This window comes from Solea senegalensis, linkage group LG3, assembly GCF_019176455.1.
Source record: "Solea senegalensis isolate Sse05_10M linkage group LG3, IFAPA_SoseM_1, whole genome shotgun sequence".
Classification (NCBI taxonomy): Eukaryota; Metazoa; Chordata; class Actinopteri; order Pleuronectiformes; family Soleidae; genus Solea; species Solea senegalensis.
In genome coordinates this window covers 15,921,634-15,939,485 of record NC_058023.1, presented here as the reverse complement: position 1 = coordinate 15,939,485, position 17,852 = coordinate 15,921,634, and the positions used below count along the sequence as shown (strand labels likewise).

Sequence of the window (17,852 nt, the reverse complement as noted above, 5' to 3'; positions counted from 1 at the left end):
TAATTCAACTTCCGCTAACATTAGCGGCCGGTGTTTGTTGACAGCAACGCCGCTTAGCATTACATTACCGCTGTAGTTTCGCCGTGTTGTCGGGGAAAATGGCGTTGTCTAACACATACAAACTCCGGTGCTCCATCCCGGGCCACGAAATGGACGTGAGGGGACTCGCGGCCGCTCTTTTCCCAGACGGCGCGTTCGTTTCTGTGTCGAGGGACCGAACCGGAAGAGTCTGGGTACCAAACTCAAGGTAACTAGCATTAGCATCCTACTGGCTAACCAATAGCTATTGTGTATATTATTTATGCGAGTTCGTTTGTGAACACCGTGCTCAGGTGATGTGCTGTGATCGAAATGTGTCTAAATGAACAACAATTTGCAATGAATTCCATGTTGTCGCATGTAGCCATATAAGCTACTGATCGTAGTGCTAACGTGTGCTGAAATTAGCTTTGTCATTCATTCGGCCATAACTTAATAAAGTTCGAGTTGTGGCTAAATTTCACCGGAATTAGATTGGCTCTCGTATTTTATTTTGATAACATATTTACTAATCAGGCACTGTTATCTAATGTTGGTTCAGTTTAAAGTAAATGTTGACTTGAGATGTCTATGCTCTCTGTCTCATCTTTTTGACAGCCCAGACAAAGGCTTCACAGAGATGCACTGCATGTCCGGCCACTCGAATTTTGTATCCTGTGTATGCATTATTGCTCCAAATGAAACATACCCTCGAGGACTTATTGCCACTGGTGGGAATGACAATGACATCTGCATTTTCTCAATGGACAGTCCACAGCCCCTATTCACTCTTAAGGGCCACAAAAATACAGGTGTGTCTCTCTTATTCTCTCAAGCCGGGTCTATAGTGTTATTGTATAATATAGTTTGACACTTTTGACAATTGATGACTCTTAACTTATTGAGTCATACAATGTTTATATTTAATGCTTCTCTCCATGTAACAACACATACAGAGGTCTGATCCATTTGTAGGTCTCAACAAGGAGGGTTAGATTTTGAATTTTCTTTTACTGAGAGGACAATGGTAGCACATTAAACAGAGGTAGTCATTGCATTATTAGAAACTTTCAAGACCGCAACAGGGAGCTGTTTGGTCAGGTTTTGTTGATAAGAAAACATCTATGTTGCCATGTTGACAACTAATCAGTCGCATTGTGCAACCAATATGACATGTCAATGATGCAAGAGAATTTTACAGGTGTGCACCACAAGAAGAATGTTTTAAGCAACATTTTTATTGTGTTGCTGAATGGAGTGAGCATGTTAGTTATAGTTATAATATTTGCTCTCTGTTGTTTCCATTTTCGTCAAACATGTTAAGTTTGTCTAGTTTATTTTTTCTTACTTTTTTAACTTTTAATATTCTCAGTTTGCACCCTGTCCTCTGGGAAGTTTGGGACACTTTTGAGCGGCTCCTGGGACACCACAGCTAAAGTCTGGCTCAATGAAAAGTGCATGATGACCCTGCAGGTATGTCCAGCACCTGTAATGTTCATCTTACTCAGATCTCCCCTCCCTCCTAACAGAGCTTCTTTGAATCTTACTGAAGCTGTCATTTGCAATTTTATTATGTAAGGTGATGGTGATAGAGAATATTTTCTGCCTTGTAAATTCTACAGGGCCACGCTGCTGCAGTTTGGGCTGTGGTCATATTACCTGAACAAGGCCTCATGCTTTCTGGATCAGCAGATAAAACCATCAAGCTTTGGAAAGCGGGTCGATGCGAGAAAACTTTCACAGGTGTTTAACAAATGACTTGTCTTTGCTTTTGATTTGGATCTGTATTGTTTAAATATGCAAAAGTAACCTCTCTTTGCATCAGTACACAAAATTGTGTACACCATTAAACATGTTTGGCCTCAGCCACTTACCAAGGAGATAATTGCCCAGGGATATATAATAGGCTCATCAGATTAATTTATTAAGAACACTGGTATTGTTCATAGGACTTCTTGTTGACAAGGCATGAATATCATCCTTTTTTTCATTTTAGGTCACGAGGATTGTGTAAGGGGACTAGCAGTGATCAGCAACACTGAGTTTTTCTCTTGCAGCAATGACACCAGTATCAGAAGGTGGCATGTGAATGGCGAATGTTTGCAGGTCTATTATAGCCACACCAACTACATCTACAGCTTAGCTGTCTTTCCCAACTGCCAAGGTTTGTTAATTTATGTTAATAGAAAAAGTCCTTTAATGTGTGTGTACTTGTTTGCTTGTTGAACCAGTTTCTGACTCACACTCACTTATTCTACATGCATAGTTTAATCGAGCTAAGGCAGTAGTCCGACTGAGTCAGTCAATCGGACAACCTTCCGAGTCATGTTGAGGATAAAATCGATTTATTAGCCTCCATGACTCTGCCTCCATAGGTGGCGCTGTATCTCTCTATAAGCTAGTGCGTTTCCTGTTGACCTTTACATCACAGAAAAGTGAACAGCGTGATGTATGGTGAGGTGAATCGTGCTGTGGTTCTTGTCGCTCTGTCAGTCCAAAAGTGGGTGTTCTCCGTCATCGTGTTGTTTGTTCTTTTCTGGTAATGGTTCTGCAGTTTATGCCGTTTATACGCCTCTACTTTCGGGTCAAATACTAGGGAGGAAATTTTGTTGCATGCGCACAACGCAACAAGTCCGACTCCATAAGACTATGTAATAAGTAGTAATAAGATTGTAAAAATAATTTTCTTAGTCTGATTAAAATTTGACTTTTAACTTGCATGTAAACACACTGACTGACACAGACTGATTCTCCCCCCTTGAAAAGATTTTGTAAGTACAGGAGAGGACAGGACTTTGAGGATATGGAGGAAGGGAGAATGTACTCAGACCATCCGTCTGCCTGCCCAGTCTGTCTGGTGCTGCTGTATTCTTCCTAATGGAGACATAGCTGTGGGAGCCAGGTAACAGGACTGCAGTTTGCACATTTTGTCAATAATAATTCCCTTGATCACATCTATTTTCCTTTTTGTCACAGCTTAAATATTTAAACACCCTTTACTGCTACTTGTTATTGTGGCTTACATTTCTTACATCATATCAACATGATTTACAGTAGCATATAAACTAGTTTTGCTGCTTACCTACATGCTTCCCCTCTACCAACAGCGATGGAATTATCCGTGTTTTTACGGAAACTGAGGACCGCTTTGCCAGTGCAGAAGACCTGCAGGCTTTTGAGGACGAGCTCTCCAAAACCACCATTGACCCCAAGACAGGCGACCTTGGAGATATCAAAATGGAAGATCTTCCTGGAAGAGAACACCTTAATGAGCCTGGTAAGCAAACAGACAAGTCTAAAACCACTAATGTTTCCAGCTCACACATCTTTGTGTTTTCTAGTTAAAAGAAATTAGCTATTCTGCATTACGTTGTTTTATAATTGTTTTATTTACTTTCTCCAGGAAATCGTGACGGACAGACACGGCTGATTAAAGATGAACAGAAGGTGGAGGCATATCAGTGGAGCGTCAGCGATGGCCGCTGGGTAAAAATCGGAGATGTAGTTGGAGGCTCCAATCAACAGACTTCCAAGAGTGTGATGTATGAAGGAAAGGTAAGGTCAAGCTGAATGATAAGGTATGAAAACTTTACTTGACTTCACAAAAAAGAGCAATCATCAATTACTCCTGACCCCCCCAGGAATATGACTACGTCTTCACCATTGACGTAAATGAGGGAGGGCCGTCCATGAAACTGCCTTACAATGTCTCGGATGATCCCTGGCTGACAGCACACAACTTCTTGCAGAAGAATGACCTGAGCCCCATGTTCCTTGACCAGGTTGCCAATTTTATCATAGAGAACACTAAAGGTCATGTGGTAGGACCAGCCCAGCCTGCTGGCGGTGATCCATTCACTGGTGAGGATACTGGTGTTTTTCTACTTCTGTCATGTAATTTAAAGGTTATTAGACAAAATAATCATATGTTTTCTCTCTTATTGTTTGACAGGAGGAGCTCGGTATATTCCCGGGGCGTCTGATAATGGGCCAGGCTTTGGAGCGGATCCCTTCACAGGTAATAAAATGTTTACTTAAAAGGTTTTCAACAATCTAAACATCAGTGTAGATGTTTTTTCATGCATTTGTGAATTTGTTTTTCTCCACAGGCTCTGGTCGCTACATCCCAGGGTCTGGGGTGAACCCAAGTGCTCCTGTGGGTCCAGCAGATCCCTTCACAGGTGAGTAACTTACTGAAGCAGCTGGTGGATTTTGAACAGGTCTGTCAAAACAAGACAAACTAAACACTCTCTTGAACAAATATGACAAGAGATTGAATTGTGGCATTTCCCTAATTCTTGAAAAACAGGCTCATGCCCATTTCATTTCCTCATTGTGTAAACAGCACCTTTAAAGGCTGAATGTTAGACAAGATCATATTTCTCTCTCTCTGGCAGGTGGAGGCGCGTACTCCTCTGCAGCCCTCAGACAAATCACAACTAACATCTATTTCCCCAAGACTGATCCTGTGACTTTTGAGCAAGCCAGTATCACACAGATCATTGGTAAGCATTTTAAATGACGATGATGTTTTGCAGGTCCTGCTATTAATTTCTGATATCTGATGTCTCCAAGCTAGACTCATTGAAAAACATTATTAGACTTTTGAAAATGTGCTGTGATCAAGAAACTTAACTTTAACGTAGCTTAATGTCGTAACTTAAATGTCTGTATAGATTAATATGTTACTATAAAACATCAACATCACAGTTTAAAGATGTTTTGTGGCACCTGAGATCAGAACATTAACAAGACAATTAGTTCATTAATTGGTTTGTAGATTCGGTATAACATTTCTTTTAAAATGGTTGTTAACTTTCATGTTCTCTTTGTAGGCACAGCAAAAACTTTCATACAGCACCTTTAAACTCTGAACAAGTTGCATTATTTAGGTTTTAAAAAGTAAACAACATACCTGCACTTTTTTCATAAGAACATTGTTAACATTGTTTCAAAGTTCCCTCACTGTGTCAGAATCAGTAATTTGTTCTTTCATTACCAGCCAAGCTGAAGGAGTTGAATGACAGTGCCCCTCAGGGGCACAAGCTATCTGAGGAGATTTTGGAAAGTCTCGAAAGGCTGCTGGTGTCCGTCTGTGGGCCGAACTCCTCAGAACCTCTTCCAAACATCCAGCAAATCAATCTACTGTGGAAAGCTTCTCACTGGCCTGAAGGTAAATCAACAGCTTCCTGACCAAAATTCTGATGATTTTATTTTATTTTTCTCTCTTTAATTTCATTTGTCATAGTTTATTGGTTTTAGTTTTAAAGTTATTCCAGAAAAAAACACAAGCCAACTACTCGGGTACTTCACTGTTAATTAATTAAACTACCCCTTCCTTTTCCTGGAATGTAGACATCGTATTTCCGGTCCTGGACATCATGAGGCTGGCAGTACGTCACCCGCAGATTAATGAGAGCCTCTGTGGAGAGGCAGAGGGAGTCCAGCTGTGCAACCATCTGCTGAGCCTGATGAGGCCTGAGGGGCGCCCTGCCAACCAGATGTTGGCACTGCGGACTCTGTGTAACTGCTTCACTGGCAGGCACGGCCGAGCCCTCCTCATGGCCCAGCGTGAAGCGGTGCTGTCACATGCTGCTGACCTGGCCTCCGTCAGCAATAAGAACATCCATGTTGCTCTTGCCACTCTGGTGCTTAACTATGCTGGCTGCCTGCACAGCCAACCCGATCTTGAGGCCAAGGCCCAGTGTCTCTCTGTGGCCAGCAGAGCTCTGGAGACGGTGCAAGACAAGGAGGCTGTGTTTAGGCTGCTGGTGGCCTTGGGAACCACTGTGGCTTCAGACCAAACGGCCCAGGACCTGGCCCGCTCTTTGGGGGTCAATTCTCAGATTTCAAAGTACTCATCGGTGTCTGATCCATCTAAAGTGGCTGAGTGTTGCCAACTGGTTTTAAAAGAACTACAATGATGTGAATGATTAGACATGAGAGCACTTCTTTCTTACTATTACTCTGTTCTGCTTATCAGTTGTGGTGGAGACTTAAATAATTGTACCTTCTACAATAAAAAAGGACAAACAAAATCACTGCATATGCCGAGTCTGTTTTTGTTATCACTCCTTTCTGAGGAAATGTGGACATTTTTTTGTTTATAGAGCTGGGCAAAAAGTCAATAACTATTTATTTTTAATATTAATATAATTTATACCACAAGATAATTTGTATAAATTGAAATAAAAACAGGTTCAATTTAATATTCTGATAATCATTTCTGGCAGGCTGTACACTGCACAAATACTGGTGGAACACTTGTAATTACTTTGAATGTTGTGCCTCAGATGTCTGAACTAATTGTTTGCTGTTTTTTTTTTACCAAACTTCAATTTAGGTTTTAAGCAAAAATCAGTGTTTAATCATCTGACATTTATCATGATAATAATCATCAAATTATTTGAAAATGTATATTGTGAACTTTTTATTGCCTTATTGTCCAACCCCATGTGTATGTTTAGTGTGAATATGACAATAATAGAATATATGTGTGTGGATATAATATATAAAATAACCTGTAATAATGTCCATTTCTTTAACTACCGATATATATGTTGCTATACAACCAGTGAAACGCATTATATATTATATATAATTATTAGTTTTTACCGTGAAAAATTAAACGTAAAGGAAAACTATTAAACGACGTTAGCGGAAGTAGTTGCTAACAACATCCGGGTGATTTGAGAAAAAAAAAAAACGAATTGGCGGGTTGCGTTCGAATTGCTACGCCCTGCAGTTCCTCTGAACGAAAGTAAAATTAACTAATTGAAGTTGTAACTAAACGTCATCGTTACCGCGTTGGGTATTCTAACATTTGTTAGTTTTATAGCCGTTTTTTTAAATACACGCTGACACGCTTGAAAGCTTCTCTTACAAACGGTAGCAGTAAACTTTGTGGCTAGCAGCTAAATTAGCCGTCTATCTAATGAATATAAGCTATGTTAGCTTTTTGATCGGTGACCACGATACAATCCGCTTCAGTGTTCTATCACCTCGTAATCATGGCGAACCCGGCGTTGTTTCAGAAAAAGAAAGGAAAGTATCTGTGGTTTGCTCTTCACGGGCTGGGATTTCAACCGGACACTGCTATATCGTCTTTCGCTAAACTCAAAATCAACGTTAAACACATCAACCTGGGACCGTGAGTCTGTTTTTGTATTTATTTTGAACTGATAGAAACACTGCTATAACAACTTCTAACAGTATAAGCGTATCTGTGAGCTATTCACAACTCTCGACGTTAAATCTTGCGTTAGTAACAAGAATTGTGTTACTGTCAACAGGAATATGTTTGACAAACCAAACAAGGGTGCTGCCTACATTGTCATCCATTTCCTCTTGGTGAAACTCAACCCGACGCGTTTTCAGGACGCATACAGGTACATTTTAGGCTTACCCGTCAACGACTATTAAACGTGTGTTGCATTAATTATGTTTAAAATAGTGTTTATGTTTTGGTTTAGACATTGCTGGCCTGTACTCGACCACAAAGCAGATGCTGAGTTTAGGAAAGTCACCTGCGCTTGGCTGCGAGAAATAATGGTAAGCATTTTTGTTTCTCAGTTGTGTCTGCTAAATGACATGTAATGTAATGTAATGTAATGTTCATTATCTTGGCCAATTTTGATATGTAACTCATGCAGATTGTAAAACGCTATCTCCTCTAAAATGGAAGAACACATTCAAAGTATTCTTTCTAAATCCTTTTGGATTCCTTTTGTCTTTGTCATTTTCACTCTGTTCTGCCCTTTTTCTTCTAATGCTTTCTCCAAAGATAAATGGGAAGTTTTTCATTCACTCAGTCTACTGCTTTATCATGACATGTCACAACATGAGACACCTTGGACATGTTGTCCATTGTAGGGCCAACATACAGAAACGATCAACCATTCATAGAGAGAACACACAAACTCTGTTTCAAAAAAGAAACATGCTTGATTTGGAAAGGGTGTATGAACCCTGGATGCCCCTCTCTGTCAGACTTTTTCTTAGATTGGTAGACACAAACATTTGGGGATGTTGTCAATTTGAGGTTTGGAAACACCCAGAGGAGTTTTTATACCATTTTCTGCATTTTTTGGGGGGATGAAACAAGCAATTGAGAAAGTGATTGACAGATGAATCAATGATGAAACTAATAAATAATAAAAGAAAATTGTGTGTAGGATGAAATTGCGAATGCAGGATCCAAAGTAGTTGCATCCTTGTTCCTCTCCCCCGGAGGCCCAAAGTTTATCAGCTTGATGCTTCAGTTGGCCAACCATGTCATGCTGCAGGAAATGAAGTCCTTCACCAAAGGTAGGTGTAGCTGACAAAATTTCATTTGTTAAAACTGTCAAGTATTCAAGTGTAGAATGATGCAAGAATGGCCATTTTTTTTGTAAACTGCGTGACAAAAGATGAGTGATAAATCCTGAATGTTGTCTGTGGTAGATGGCTGCTGGGTTCCAGAGTCTGCAGCAATGCCTGCTTCTTCCTTGGATATGGCTGTGAAGAGATTCAACCTGACCACTAAAAGGTTTTTGAAAACGGCAGTGGATCAGGACCGTTTTCTCCTGGAGTACCAGAGACGAGCCCCGTAAGTGCATGTAGCTCATTCAATTCTTCCACATGAGTGTTGCATCAAGCAAAAGGCTTACGCTCTCAACAGGTCGCGCCAGTCCATTACAGAGATAACTAGGGCTGTAACCAACCAAAGAAATTCTTGGTAGACTGAAGCCCTTAAATTTCGACTTAAAATTGAATAGTCAAGGGGGGAGGGGTGTCGACAGAGTCTAATGACTCTGAAAGCGTTTTGCATCACGTGCATCTGCGCAATATCATAGCCCATGATTTCCGGAAATATACTTTGTAAACTAGTGATATCAACGCAAGAACTGTTGAGGAATATTTAGATTATTTGGCTCTGTGCATGTCCTGGCGCTGAACATAGGAGCTCAGCTTCGCGGCTGAGACACAAATAGACTGCTGTCGTCATTGCGGGCGGGTGTGCCTGCAGTTATAAAATGATTATTAGACTAAAACATTGAAATATGCCAATTCTGTTCATATTCTCAAAACGGAAGGAGCAACATAACGCAGACAAGTTACCATAGCGTTTTTATATATTCCATGTTTGTAGTCGAGCTGTGATATGCAATCTGCATTTCGACTTTTTTCTATTTCTATTTTTGTAAAATGCTGCCGATGTCTTTGACATGGATGTTAGAGGAGGACTGTCTGTTTAATCTGTCTGTCTCTTGTGGGTTGGGATAATCCAAAATACTGAAAACAAAGAGGGTGTTCTCTGAAGACACGCTGTTACCTGTGAAACAGGGGTGCTCTGAAAACACCCCCATTAGCACTTAATCAAATTAACCATAGACTGTATGAAATTAACACGGCAAAAAGTCGACCAATCAGAATTTGAGTTGAACCAGAACGTATTGACTCATAAATCGACCAGTAGACTGGGACTTAGGCCCTCTAGGGCCAACATACTACAAATGAACAAAAATAACACAAGATAAAATTCAATCATAGTTTGGGCAGAATTCAAACAAAAGAGGGGCACCTTGAAGAGATGTACAATTTCCAATTTTCCCAATTAAATATTAATTCCAAATATGCAAGGGTCCTCCATGAGGTTGAGTTTGATATCTTCCACTTAAATTCACTATACTTCACTCTTCTGGAATGTGCTTATTTGTCTCATTGTCACGTTTTTTTTAATACACATGATGCTTGTTGTTTTAACCTCCTGTAGCCCCCTATACAAGCCTTGAAATTATTTTATTTAACTTGTAAGCACAAATAAACACACCCATCAATTGATTATTTTCAAACATCTTCTGGCTGCCTGCCAATGAGTTATTTATGGTTACTTCACCATTGAACTTGAAGAAACTTTTTGTGGAATTGAGATGAAAATGAAATCCAGTTTTATCAGTTGATCAACAAAAATGAAATATGCTGTCACAACTGTCATGCTGCGTTGACTTTCAAGACAATATTTAGCTCTTGCAGAAACAAATGCTCTGATCACTCATGTTAGTTCTTGTAAGGTAAAAGATGAGAAATTTATAAGGGCTGCAACAATTAATTGAAAACATAATTTTGAGTTTTGAAAAACACTGGTCAACCTTGTTTTTGTTCATTTTATGAACCAAATGATTACTCGATGAATCAAGGAAACAGACAAATGATTTTGAAAATAATCGTTAATTGCAGCCCTAATTTTTTTCATACATGGTTGAGTAAAAATGTGAAAATATTTTAATTTAGCCTATTTAATAAACTCCACACTTTAGCACACAAATTAGCTGACATTTTTATTATGTTTTTATTCAGTCTAGTTGAAAGTTGGATTCATTTATTTACTTGTATTTTTTCCACTGGAGCTTTAGTCAGGGGTGATTGCATACACTGCGGTTGATGTAGCATGTGATTGGCTGTTTCTTGCCCCACCTGTTGGTGTGTCTGACAACTCTTAGTTAACGAGGCCAGCTGGTGTTTGATGCAAGGTGTTTGCAATCAGCTTGATTAAATGCACATGTGCTTTGTAAATGTTTGCACATTAGATGCGTAGCGTTCTGCTTTGAGTGAAGTTCGAGTCTACTTTGTGTAGGATACTTATTGTTTTTTCTCTCTTTTGTAGGCTTCTTGTAAAATCTATGAGGGATTTCAGAGAAGATGGCACCAAGTACAATGAACTACTCAAGTATGTGTGACTTTTTCTTTTTTCCCTGAACTGCCGACGGGCAAAATCTGTTTAGTTGGTTAAAAATAACCAACTAAACAGATTTCGAAACAATTTCCTTTCAGGCGTTACAGCAGTGATTCTGTGTCAGAGGAACTTTCTTCAGCTGAGAAGACAAAGAAGGTATTTAATCTAGTTACCAAAACATTTTTCCCTGTGTGTTCTGTGTTGGACATGAATTACAAAAATACTCAATTGTCCACAGGTGCGCTCCTTGTGGGCAGACATTGATCAAATGTTGTCAACGATCAAAGAGGAGCAGAGTTCAGTGGCAAGTGTTTTGAAAGGGGACGTAGACCAGTACGTCCTGGATGGAACGGATCGAGTACTCAAAGTTCCCCGCAGTCTGCTGGAGAGAATTGAACAGCTCCCACATCAGGTGAGAGGAAAAACACTGGGCCTGTTAATTGTTGCATGTTTTAGTTATGTTTGTATTAATTTTGATTAAGCAAAATGTTTGTCATATTTTTGTACCATGTTCTATTGTAGAGAAAGAAAATCATTCTAATAACTGTTTTGAAAATGAATAGGTTTATTTTTTTTTTTCTCTGGTTTTTCATCTGTTTTTTTGTTGTTTTGACAAAAATCATTACAACTGATATCAAGGTTTTTTTCTAAACCAGGTAATGTTCACACTGCATGCTGTCTTGCTTAAAATCAAATAGTCTTAAATGGCCAGTCACACAGCTTAAATGGCTTTGAATTACCAGTATTGTACTACACAAATGTTTCTGGTTACATAATCTGCAGACATTAATGTACCCTGTATCTTGTGATTCATTTTGGTTTGATAAAACACATTAAAGAAAATCATAATTTTGAGGTTTCGGAGACTCTGATCAACATTTTTCTGATGTTTTGTGGACCAATTTCATTGAGAATAATCAGTCATGAAAATCCTTATTTGGAGCCTTACATCATATGAATGCTGTATATAATCAGTTACTGCATGTGTATAGGCTGTAAAAACAAAATGCAATAGAATAAACTTACATTATAAGCGATTAATGTAGTATGTGTTGGGAGGCAGATACCTGGGCAGTCTTGAGCAGTGCTCTGTCCGTCACTAGTCCTCCCCATAGCATCCGTGCTCTCTGATGACCATGGCGAATTGAGGGAAATCGTCACGGACAGATACGGAGCAGACACTTCAGTTTCTGACAGCGTTAATGTTGACTAGACATACTGTGTAAAAGCACTTAGTGATTTTAGCACAAACCATCAGGGTTTGGAATTAAGTGAATGTTTTAGGAAATTAACTTGGATTGGTGACCCAATCTGATATCGACTATTAGACTCCAAGCCACATGAGAAAGATCTCCCATTCCATCTTACATGACTGTGCCCTGAGCCTACAGTGGATGCCATCAGACCCAAGCATTCATGTTACTGCTGTGTGAATTTTTACATCAGTCTCTCAGTGTCCTGTTTGTGTGCGCATGCCTTCCAGTTGAGTTCGGGGAATGTGTACGAGGCCGGTCAGCTGAACCTCCTGTGTGTGTTGGAGCTGATGAACCACGCGCTGCATGTCCTCAGAGACGAGCGTCGGCGTGTCTCAGATGCACCAAAATCTGACCTCAATCCTCGGCATCTGCAGGAGAAGTGTCAGCAGATGAGCCGCGTGCTGCAGGACCTCCACCTCATCAGGTCTACATTAACTCACTTGAATTGATGTATTTTCTCTAACTCCATTGTATTAAGCTCATTTTCTCTTGTAGACAGAAGATTTCTAAAGAGCAAATTCCTGATGTCAGAAGTAGCATCAGTGAGATGGAGGCTGAGTGGGACAGGAAGTGGATGGACACCATCAAAGATGCACCACTTGATGGTTTTCTGAATGAGGATCCTGTGAGTGGTTCATGGGACTTGTTCACTCCTAAAGTTGCTTTAGGCAATAGGTCATTCAGCTACATTAGTATGTTGTACATGGGGACGAATAATCTCTATTGGTGTGGATCATAACAGCCCTTTTCAGTGCAAAGTTGCAGAAATTGATTTGATTTCTTAATGTTTTTAGGCTCTCGGATTTCTGTCACCAATGGCGCCATTGTCATTTAAGCCGGCAGCCGAAGCTACTTACAGAAGTAGTGTGTTTTCTCAGTACCCTGCTAAACTTCTTGGTAAGCAGCATCAGATTATATTGCAGTTGATACTTTATTTTGGATGCTTCTTTTATTTTGTTTTAAAATTTCAGAGGAGAAGCCTGCAGAGGTGAAATCACAGGAAGTCATCAACCTAAGTTTTTCAAACCTAAAAAGGTATGCAATCTAATATTTGAAATGTGAGAATAATGGTGAGTGGTGACATTATAAACTATTAATGTATGTGTCGGGAGGCAGATACCTGGGCAGTCCTGAGCAGTGCTCTGTCCGTCACTAGTCCTCCCCATAGCATCCGTGCTCTCTGATGACCATGGCGAATTGAGGGAAATCGCCACGGACAGATACGGAGCAGACACTTCAGTTTCTGACAGCTCAAATGTTGACTAGACATACTGTGTAAAAGCACTTAGTGATTTTAGCACAAACCTTTTTTTTGTCTGAGAAGTCGGGGAGTATACCATCAGGGTTTGGTTAAGTGAATGTTTTAGAACATTTTAACTTGGTGACCCATTTTGATATCAAATATGTCGACATTAGACTCCAAGCCACATGAGAAAGATCCCATTCCATGTTACTTGACTGGCCCCTGTAGTCACTGTAGCGAACAACATTTGTTAATCTACTGAAATTGAATCATGGAAGTTGGTTTAAAGTAATTTTGTAAAGTTAAAAAAAGTAATTAGTTAAAAAAATGTATTGTTTAAAAATGTGGTAACCCTGATGGTGTACAGATGACCAGGTTTTAAAAAAAAAATTGAAAAACCTTAATGACAAATTGGGTACATGCACTACCTGCATTTGGAGAAAAACAATTGAAAGGGAATAAAAAAAATAATTGAGTCTCGTGACTGTCTTTGAAACAGCTCTTTCTCAGAGAGGAGTGAGAGTCCCATTGTCACCACTGAAGCTTCATCGCGAGTAAACACCTCTCTGGACTGGCTTTTCGACACACCTCCATCTCCTCCCCTGGGGGCTCCACCTTTACCACCACCTCAGGCCAATGTTGTATGTCTAACCAGTTTTCAATCAAAATCCATTTTACATCAAACATTTTCTTCGGATTAAATGTTATTTAATTTTTGTATTATTCAGGCCAGTGTGAAGACGACGACTAGTGTTCACCCAAAGGTGGCCCCTGCAAGAACCAAGACGCAGATATTAGACATGGAGTATGATAACCTTGCAGATCAGGTAAAGTACTGCTCAAGTTCATTGTGGAGGTAATTGGTACTTTAACAGAATGATGTGACCAACTTGTGAGAGTTGTTCAGTTCTCTACAGCAGGCTCGGGACACTTTGTCCCATCCAGGATGCTCTGACCTACATCCCCGTTAAAACAACACTGTTTGTTTTAGTTTGCAGATGCTGTAACTACAGCTAGTCCCACAGAAGGCACGGCCAGAAGTCTGGACTTGGAGGGCCTTCTCAGCACTCTTCATGGAGATCCTTTCTCTACAAGAAAGCAGCTGCCACGTACACCTGAACGTTTAAGTAAGTCCAAACTTATTTTTTCCTCATGCATTCGGTTCAAAGTAGAATGGATATACTGTATCTATATCGTGACAAGATATGGTCTTAGATCGTCATATCATAAAGATAACTTTTCCTTCTAATGACTGTTGCATCAATCATATTTATAATGAATAAATTAATGAAATTAACTAAATATTATATATCGATTAAAGAAATACAGAGTTCACAAATTATTTTAAGTCACTTAATACTATCATTTTTAGCCTAATTGTCACAGCAGAAATTGACTATAGTCACTTTCATTCTTTCTAACATGTGTAAATATCCTTTTAACAAGCCAAATTAAAACTGACATTAAAGGTAAGTGTATTTTAAGCATGTAATGGGAATATAAACAGATTTTATCTTTATCACACTTATTTGAGAAGCATAAATATCTCAAGAGTCAAAACAACCCTTGTGCAGCTTTATATCTCCTATCTCATATTGGTGTATAGCCTAAAAATAGATATTTGATTCATATTGAATGGTTAAAAGCCCACTATATGACGGCCCAGGTTAAAGTGTTGCATATGAACGGAAAGGCATAGTTATGAGGTGATTATAGGAAAATGTTTGTTTTTCTAACCAAGACATCTTGTGCTCTCCCCCCCACCAAGTTCTGGATGTGAAAAATTCATGGAGGAAAGCACTCGAAGAAGACATAGGGAAGAAGTTGACCAAGCTTAACGAAAGCACAACACCTCCTTCCTTCCAGGAGCTCAATGTGTCAATGAGCCCTGACACCCCCACTGTGGTGACCCCCAGCAGTCCCCCTGTCTGCCAGCAGGAGGCCTCATTCAAGTCCACAATGCTGTGGGACACCTTCAACTCTGACAGCCTGGGCAGTAGTGCGGTCCAGTTCAGCCTCAACCACGAAACTCTCCCTGAAATGCCAGAGTGTGACAGTATGCTCAGCCTTGGGGATGACGCGGTGGATTTGAAGAGTGAGGAGGACGACGATGAGCTTCTCTTTCCCTTCATAAAGACTGAAGCAGAGCAGCCACCACTAAATGCAGCTAATCATTGGTTTAAGAGCCAACAGGTGTGTGAAGATGGCTCCTTTATTGAAAACAAGGAGAGGACATTGTCAGGACACAATGTCTCTGGTCTGGAGAGAGACTGGCTCTCAGGGCCTGTTAAGTCCGTGGAAGCCTCTGCAAAGGTTTTCTCCCTGGACCTGGATTCACTGGACATGCCATCACCTCCAAAACAGGATTACTGCCTCCCACAACTCATTACGTTCTCTCCAATAGATGACTTGAAGTTGTGATTACACCCACTTTAGCAGTCTTCTTTGTCTTAAACGTTTTTTTTTTTTAATCTATACATAGATGTCAAATGGCAATAACGTCTAGTTCTGCAAAGTTTTCTGTGGTTAAAGTCAGATGGTTTTAATTTAAACTAACAATGCTTTAATAAAAAAAATGTAAAACCTGTCATTTTTCCTTTCCTGTCAACTTGATAACGCTATCGTTGCAAAAGGGTTTTAAAGCCTTTCTCATTTGTGATTTACAATTCAGATGAAAGGAAAGATCAATTTATGCAGCGAACTGCAATGACTGAAACTTGTCTGGACTAAGAGTCACAGGAAGCGACTGCAATACTTGGCAAGTGGCTATGAGTTGTATTTGGACAAAAGTCAGGATCAAATCCTATCTAAAAACATGTATGGTTATGTTTTTTCACTGCAACTAAGATTGCCCACCTCATTGTATTGTCAGTTGATGAAACTTCCTTGACGGAATATATTTTTCATTGAGATTTACAGAAGAAATGAGAACGGGGCAAATGTAAAATGTCAACATTTACATGTTTGAATAAATTGAAATTAGAAAACATGGAATTGTGTTGCAAGCATAATATTGTGTTATAGTTGGTGTGAAAACTACCATAATGGTAACTGAACAGATCCTCGTTATGTATACTTATGTGACCAACTGCCAGACTAAACCAGAAAGGATTTAGCCCCCTCCGTGCTATTTGACACAAACTTCCCATTGTATGAAGTTTTTCTAAAGGCAAGAATTTTGCTTTTGTCACCCATTGTTTACCCCCCTTAGTAAGACATAGAAATGTTCTGAATTCAGTTTGTGTTTAAATGTACCCTTATCTAATCTTACATTAAGACTCAAATGTTTGTATTGATTGTACTGTTTGCTATTGCTAAGTTAAATTTAATTTAAAACCACAAATTATAAAATGTATTAGTCACAGACCATTGATTACTCAGTATTACACAGTTGGAGCTGCAGGATGTGGTTGTTTTTACTTGCACTGAATTCTAGATCTGTTTAATTGTATTTTATTAATAATGGTAATTAAATTAGCTTTTTATGCAAACATGACAGAGTAATAATTAGTCATACACATTATTTGCATGTATTATAGGGACGGAGCAGCAGATAGTTTTTTTTTAATTCACCTGTTGCTTCTCGTATTGGTGTAATGTTTACCTTTTTACGACAGAGGGCGTGTGAAACAGTAAAACCAAAAAACATCTTTGATTTCAAGGCAGCGGTGAAAACATGGAGAACACAGGAAGTCAAGCCATTTCACTTTCACAATAAAGGACGCAACATTTAGCTGTAGAGGAAGAATTAAAAAATAGTTAAATGAAAATCCCTCCAGACAGTTATTTGTAATAAAACACCATTTTAAATTAATTTATACACAGTTAAAAATGATACAATCAGAGCTAAGAAATATGAAAGAGTTACCAAATATACCAATATACATGTAAATGGAGCACATATTCAGTGATAAGCGTCTTTACACTACCTAATGGTGTTATGTACTATGCAATATATGCTTATTTTGCCTAAATTTTGAATTGTCCCATTAAGATAACAGAAACAATTTAGAATAAAATAATAAATGCAGGATAGTCACAAACATCAATACTAATTAACCACCAACTACCACCAAAATCTGGTGATGTGGTGATAAAGACGAAGGAACTTGTGGTAAACTTGAGGAGGATCAATGTGCCGGTGAACCCTGTTTACATCCAAGGGGTTAGTGTGGACATGGTGGAGGAGTACAAGTACCCAGACTGATGTACACAGCACCACAGAGTGACACAGGAAATCATTCCTGCCTGTTACTGTAAAACTACAACTCTGAACTTTAAGAGTCATCTGCCCCATGTATACTGTGTATGCTAAATGTGAATTACTGGAAATTGTTAAGTATGTGTTTTACTATCTTGATTGGGACTTGTTATTGACAGAGGTGTCCACCACAGTGGGTAATTATTATTACTGTATAATTTTATTTTAATTTAATTTCGTTGCTTTCCAGTAATATCCAGGAGCTTTGTAAGAAAATCTTTTTTGTTGCCTCAATAAAATAATTTCGAGTCGTCCCCAAATTACATTGAAAAGACAGACCGGAAGTTGGTGGTTTCCTACGGGCCAGCTTGACAGCGCCCCCAGCGGTCCGTGTCAGTAGCACCAGTGAGGTCTGTGTAG

The 17,852-nt window shown here is 39.3% G+C and overlaps 2 protein-coding genes and 2 non-coding genes across 5 annotated transcripts; all 4 read left to right on the top strand.

Moving 5' to 3' along the window:
- On the top strand, positions 1-6,059 carry plaa (phospholipase A2-activating protein). 2 transcript variants are annotated; one of them, XM_044022687.1, is made up of 14 exons: positions 1-247; positions 637-830; positions 1,391-1,491; positions 1,641-1,761; positions 2,015-2,182; positions 2,785-2,920; positions 3,126-3,295; positions 3,422-3,573; positions 3,660-3,879; positions 3,971-4,036; positions 4,128-4,199; positions 4,416-4,523; positions 5,021-5,191; positions 5,374-6,059. In XM_044022687.1, the coding sequence occupies exons 1-14, from the start codon at positions 99-101 to the stop codon at positions 5,940-5,942; spliced, it is 2,397 nt and encodes a 798-aa protein (XP_043878622.1). In that variant the 5' UTR covers positions 1-98; the 3' UTR covers positions 5,943-6,059. The 2 variants fall into 2 exon arrangements, with proteins under 2 accessions (XP_043878622.1, XP_043878623.1); XM_044022688.1 differs by lacking the exon at positions 4,128-4,199.
- Positions 6,060-6,723: 664 nt separating this feature from the next.
- On the top strand, positions 6,724-16,220 carry haus6 (HAUS augmin-like complex, subunit 6). The gene is made up of 16 exons (XM_044022658.1): positions 6,724-7,168; positions 7,311-7,406; positions 7,491-7,569; positions 8,193-8,325; positions 8,461-8,605; positions 10,664-10,726; positions 10,831-10,888; positions 10,971-11,144; positions 12,216-12,412; positions 12,484-12,613; positions 12,783-12,885; positions 12,960-13,023; positions 13,731-13,872; positions 13,960-14,058; positions 14,223-14,358; positions 15,000-16,220. Exons 1-16 carry the CDS (start codon positions 7,029-7,031, stop codon positions 15,650-15,652), a joined length of 2,412 nt encoding a protein of 803 aa, XP_043878593.1. The 5' UTR covers positions 6,724-7,028; the 3' UTR covers positions 15,653-16,220.
- Positions 11,786-11,916, top strand: LOC122767365. The gene has a single exon (XR_006360213.1).
- On the top strand, positions 13,095-13,225 carry LOC122767364. Its single transcript, XR_006360212.1, has one exon.
- Positions 16,221-17,852: the final 1,632 nt, after the last annotated feature.